Below are 6,759 nucleotides of genomic sequence, written 5' to 3' on the forward strand. Positions count from 1 at the left end.
TACAGTACACACACACACACACGCACATTTGTATAAATTATATATATATATATACAGTATATATATAATTTTAATTCAGTAATTACATATAAGAACACAGTATACTGTATATAACTTCTATGTATGCGTATGCTTATTGGTTCCTTTATTATTTTTCACTTGAACACATCATATTGTCATTATGACATTAGTGCTCAGTGTGCCGCAAGAGAAATGTCTGGTTACATAAGACTACCTTTGCACTGACTGCTTTTTTTTCTTTAGCTCCATAAAGACCATACAGACTCGACAGCCGGCAATCTTCTCTTCTATATTGCATAGGTCGCCAGGTGAGGAGTTTAAATCCCAGTGGGATCATGGGATTGATATCAGCTGTGCTCTACGCTCCGGCCTGGTGGGGGAGGTGCTAAGGATACGATCTAAACATTGGCAAGACCATGTGCCACACCGTGACCTGAATCAAATCCCAGGAAGCCCGCAGATTGCACCATCCCATCCCATCTGACCAGCTCGGCCTCTCAGACACTCATATTGTGTCATGACACCTGGAGGAACTACAGGACGTCTCAATGCCTGCAGTCACTTCCTGCCTGATGCTAAATCTGGCCTATGTAGGTAAACAGATTGTAGCCCAAAAATGGGCTAAAGAAAGGACGGAGTGGGTCATTTTTAATGACTGTCATTACCTGACAACCAAAATTTTTATGCAGCTGAACATGTTGGGATAAGATGCGAATGTGGTCAGAGCTCTCGATGTCTGCAACTCAAACTGAATTATTTAATTACCTAAAATTGCTAGCATGGTGGTCACATGCTGCAGAGAAAAGTACATTGGGTGTCTTTGTAATGCTAGTCGTTTTAGTCGTTCAATCAGTGCTTTCTGTTTCTCTTTCCTGTAGGAATGAAAAATCACATTTTTTGCAACAGTTTTTGTTCTCTTCACACGTCCTCTCGTCCACTTTCAGAAGAGAACAACATCACAAACAGCTCAGATTTGCAAAGTCTGCAAAAGAATGTCAGAGGTTTGAATATGAACTCAAACATCTTTTCATGAAATTCTCCCAAGGCCAGATCATCTATCCATTTTAATTTTATTGCTCTATACTCAGTGTTTCTGCAAGCTTTATGAAAGTAAAATTAAAAGTAAAATGTAAGACCTTTTAAGACCAATTAAATAAAATGTAAAGTAAATTATTAACGAAAATGTAAGGGTGTTCTCTAAGGAGAACACAATAAGTTGTATTAGCAGTACTTCAAAGTTTGAAAATGCTTCCAAACTGATGTTTCTTTTTAATTTGACAAAAAAGCTTAACTAGAATATAGAAATTGTTTAAGTGATGTTTCTTCTCATGTTTGACATTTCATGTTTCCCAGAGAAATGTCAAAAAAGTCTTAAATCAAGATTGTAAAAATGACAAATGATAAGAAGTCTTGTTTTCTGATAAATTTATCAAAATGAAGTGAATTTATGATTTTTAAAAAAAGTTAAAATATAAACATATAAACCCCCTGAGATGGTCTCAGTCTGTTTATTTCTTCTTCAGAACAGAGTAACTATCATCTACAAGTAAGTTCAGAGGATCAGAGACGAGAACCACAACCAACTCATTACCTCCAAGTGCCCATTAGCGTTTGCAAAACCATTTAACCATCCTGTCATTTCTGAGACAACAGCGTAATCTGCACTAAGAACTGAATTTGAGTGTGAAATAATCTGACTTTCCATATGAGTGAACAACAACCAAACTATCATAAATCCACAGTAAAGCCTAATGTGAAACTGCACTCATCTGCTCCAGGACTGGCAGTTAACCAGAGGAAACCTTGCTAGGTAGAAGACAAGAAAAGCAAATTCACTGTGTCATCAGGGCATCCTCAGAGGGCTGGCAGCCATTCTGGCAGCGTTGTGATGCACCAAAGGTGTCAAAGTCGAGGAGAGAAAGATGCTATCTGACAGCTCACTGCTCATGGAGTAGTGTGAGCAAAAACTCTTTGGGTATTTGAGCTATTCGTGCGTGAAGTTTCTTTTCTGTAGTGTTTCAGATGAGGCCAGTTGGTGTGTGTCAGCTGTGATAATAGACCACAGGCTAACTGTATAAATTTAGTCAAGTAGGACATGCTCCTGCATTCACATCCTAGTCGGTCCTGGAACAACATTCCTGTCATTGACTTCTTAGTTTTTTTTACACATTTAGCAGTATAAAATACATATTTATGCTCATAACCGTATATTCCACTTTTAGCTTTGTTGTCTGTCTGTGAAATGATCTCATGCTCACCAAGGCTGCATTTATTTGATAAAAAATACAGTAAAAACAGTAATATTCTGAAAAATTATTATAATTTAAAATAACCATTTTCTATTTCAATATATATTTTTAGCAAATTTTTTTTTAGTAATGGCAAAGCTAAATTTTCAGCATCATTACTCCAGTTTTCATTGTCACGTGATCCTTCGGAAATCAGTCTAATATGTTGATTTGGTGTTCAAGAAATATTGATTTATTATTAATATATTATTATTAATTTATCATTATATCCAAATTGCCGTTTGAATGCAGCTTCAAAGGGCTCTACACGATCCCAGATGAGGAATAAGGGTCTTGTCTAGCGAAACGATCGGTCATTTTCTAAGAAAAATTAACATTTATATACAGTACTTTTTAACCACATATGCTTGTCTTGCGCTAGCTCGACCTCACGCATTACGTAATCACGCAAGCATGACGTAGGCGGAAGTACCCAGTGTTTAAAAAGTGAACGTGCACAGAAATTCAAACTCTGGCACTGCAAGACTTATTATTGCAATAATTGTTTGATAGAAATGTTACTCCAGGTACTCAACAAGCTTGCGTGAATCACAATAATGCAGACAACATCAGCAAGAGGCCAACGGTTTGTGTCCTATCCAATATACAGTATCCAAAAGCAGAAGTACATCTTGCACTATGTGTATGTGTGTGTAGCAGTATAGGGTTAGACTGACCGTAATAGCAGGAGCTGCGAAAGTGAGGCTGAGGAGCATGAGGAAGGGGATGACCTCATGTGTGGGTTCGATATAAGGCAGACTCAGACTGCGGTCGTGACAGCTGAAACCCCAGCGGACCGGTTTGAAAATGTCCGTCCACTCCAGAAAATACACACTGACCATAGATGAGACCAGGAGAGGAAGCTGTTAGAGAGGAGAAAACATCACATAACTCTTCAACAAACATGTTCAAAGAATTACACTGTCCACATAACGGGTCCCTATGGAAATGAACATACAGTCAGCCAGCCATTATCGCAATATACACCCAGACAGTAGTACTGAGAAGATAAATAAAATCCTAGGTATATGAAAGCCATATAATGAGTTTGTAAGGTGATATCTGTAGGCCTGTGAGCTAGTAGTACAAATTTAGATGGATTCACAGAATTACTGAAAAGCTATAGATGGACTCACACTAACATTAAAGAGAATATATGTGACACTGGACCACAAAACCAGTCTTAAGTCGCTGGGGTATATTTGTAGCAATAGTCAAAAATACATTGTATGGGTCAAAATTATTGATTGTTCTTTTATGCCAAAAATCATTAGGACATTAAGTAAAGATCATGTTCCATGAAGATATTTAGCAAAATTCCTACCGTAAATATATCAAAACTTAATTTTTGATTAGTAATATGCATTGCTAAGAACTTCATTTGGACAACTTTAAAGGCGATTTTCTCAATATTTTGACTTTTTTGCACCCTCAGATTCCACATTTTCAAATAGTTGTATCTCTGCCAAATATTGTCCTATCCTAACAAACCATACATCAATGGAAAGATTATAAGTAGTGGTATATTGATGGTATCAGATGGTAATACACTTAAAAAAAGTGATGTAGAAACAATTTTCACTCAGAAATTGTTAGTAAACTTCACAAATAATTCCAAAGAATCAGCAAGTAACACACTGAATTAAATGTGAAATTTTGAAGTAGAACAATTAAAATACTATTTTGTAAAACCTACTTTTATTTACAACTTTTTACAGTGTATATGTGGAATATTGAAGGTCATTTGATTGTCCAGTTTTATTTTAAAACAAGTGGATCACATTTTCTTGATCTAATCAAGTCCAATTTCTTCTGACTGAATATCCATTTTCAATCAGAAATACATCATGTTACTGAATTAAAATAGCTTGTGGATGCAATTTCATGTTGACTTCAAGATTATCCCAAATGAAAAGAAGAGGTGAAACTGAGGTCTTAATAATTGATGGCTATAAATGGGGAGGATAGCATTTCTTCAGATCTATTTGGGATAGGCACCATCCAAGCAGGTGCAGATTGTGTCCAGATGGTAAAGGACCCGTTACGATAAGAGCATTGCTCCACATGAGGAGACATGGAGGTTTCTGTGACCTGATTAAACTTATAAGTGATATCTTGAGAAGCACAAAATCCAGCCATTTCTGCCGAGCACATGCATCATATCTCTTTAAAACCTTCAAATATGGTAATCCTGATCTCCTAGACCTTCATTTTTGGTATTTGACAAACAATTTTGCAAAGCTCAGTGAAAAACAGCAAATGGAGGAATGAATAAATGAATGAAAATGTCCAATTCAGCACAGCCCTGCATAATGTATGAGTGACTGCTTAGATCTTCCTCCTAAGTACTAGATCACGTGTGTCGGTGTATGCATGTGCGTATGAAATCTGCACTGCCTCAATTCTTTATGTCATACTGACCTACATATATTCCACTAACCCCATCATGATGCATGGAGAGCAGAGCAGCACCTCCTGGGGGGAACATCTAAGAAGGAGAGCTGACAGAAGCACAGCATCCCAGTGCTGACATCACTCTCTGCCACATATCGTACATATCAAACTGATGATATTTTACAAGGAATGTGTGAGATGCTGTCCACGGAAGTAAACAATGCTCAATAAAAAGCTTGGATTCAATGTAAAACCAATAAATATTAATTAGTGCTGTCAAACGATTAATCGCGATTAATCACATCCAAAATAAAAGTTTTTGTTTACATAACGTGTGTGTGTACTGTCTATGTATATTTAGGATATATTGTTTGTTTTGCAGAGTTATCTGATAGGATGGGAGGAGTTTCGTATGAACAAATGGCTGATTGGTTATATAGTAGTGATTACAGCATCAGTTATTGATTGGATGTTGAGTGTTAGCATGGCATGCAATGAGGTGAGTTCATGAAAACTGTATTACAGAGCTGCTTATTTATTGTGCCTCTTTACACTATAACATAACTATCACATAACAATATTTACACTATAAAAAATGGTGTGTAACGTTTTAACTGAGAAATTGTTAGTAAATTTCACAAATAATTCCAAAGAATCAGCAAGTAACACACTGAATTAAATGTGAAATTTTGAAGTAGAACAATTAAAATACTATTTTGTAAAACCTACTTTTATTTACAACTTTTTACAGTGTATATGTGGAATATTGAAGGTCATTTGATTGTCCAGTTTTATTTTAAAACAAGTGGATCACATTTTCTTGATCTAATCAAGTCCAATTTCTTCTGACTGAATATCCATTTTCAATCAGAAATACATCATGTTACTGAATTAAAATAGCTTGTGGATGCAATTTCATGTTGACTTCAAGATTATCCCAAATGAAAAGAAGAGGTGAAACTGAGGTCTTAATAATTGATGGCTATAAATGGGGAGGATAGCATTTCTTCAGATCTATGTGGGATAGGCACCATCCAAGCAGGTGCAGATTGTGTCCGGATGGTAAAGGACCCGTTACGATAAGAGCATTGCTCCACATGAGGAGACATGGAGGTTTCTGTGACCTGATGAAACTTATAAGTGATATCTTGAGAAGCACAAAATCCAGCCATTTCTGCCGAGCACATGCATCATATCTCTTTAAAACCTTCAAATATGGTAATCCTGATCTCCTAGACCTTCATTTTTGGTATTTGACAAACAATTTTGCAAAGCTCAGTGAAAAACAGCAAATGGAGGAATGAATAAATGAATGAAAATGTCCAATTCAGCACAGCCCTGCATAATGTATGAGTGACTGCTTAGATCTTCCTCCTAAGTACTAGATCACGTGTGTCGGTGTATGCATGTGCGTATGAAATCTGCACTGCCTCAATTCTTTATGTCATACTGACCTACATATATTCCACTAACCCCATCATGATGCATGGAGAGCAGAGCAGCACCTCCTGGGGGGAACATCTAAGAAGGAGAGCTGACAGAAGCACAGCATCCCAGTGCTGACATCACTCTCTGCCACATATCGTACATATCAAACTGATGATATTTTACAAGGAATGTGTGAGATGCTGTCCACGGAAGTAAACAATGCTCAATAAAAAGCTTGGATTCAATGTAAAACCAATAAATATTAATTAGTGCTGTCAAACGATTAATCGTGATTAATCACATCCAAAATAAAAGTTTTTGTTTACATAACGTGTGTGTGTACTGTCTATGTATATTTATTATGTATATATAAATACACATACATACAGTATAACACATATATATGTAAACAAAAACTTGTTTTGGATGCGATTAATTGCTTGACAGCACTAAAAAGTCAGTGTCTTTCATTTATTATTTTAATTTAATGCTAATAATAATAAAGCTGGTGAGAGTATTTTTTCTTTGCACACTGTGCTTATTGAATGCAATGAAAAGTAAATACTAAATTTCATGTTTCATTTGCAACTTTAAAAAAGCCATAAACTGTCAAAAGTTCAGATAAATT

General features: G+C 36.1%; 1 protein-coding gene across 1 annotated transcript in view; it reads right to left on the bottom strand.

Moving 5' to 3' along the window:
- Positions 1-6,759, bottom strand: part of LOC107739009 (phospholipid phosphatase-related protein type 4-like) — a 16,151-nt gene that overhangs the window by 8,631 nt on the left and 761 nt on the right. Inside the window, exon 2 of the mRNA XM_016550969.1 lies at positions 2,987-3,172. Within this exon, the coding sequence (XP_016406455.1) occupies positions 2,987-3,172 (186 nt within the window). The remainder of the gene's footprint in view (positions 1-2,986; positions 3,173-6,759) is intronic.

Source organism: Sinocyclocheilus rhinocerous, unplaced genomic scaffold (assembly GCF_001515625.1).
Source record: "Sinocyclocheilus rhinocerous isolate Xijiao unplaced genomic scaffold, SAMN03320098_v1.1 scaffold1697, whole genome shotgun sequence".
Classification (NCBI taxonomy): domain Eukaryota; kingdom Metazoa; phylum Chordata; class Actinopteri; order Cypriniformes; family Cyprinidae; genus Sinocyclocheilus; species Sinocyclocheilus rhinocerous.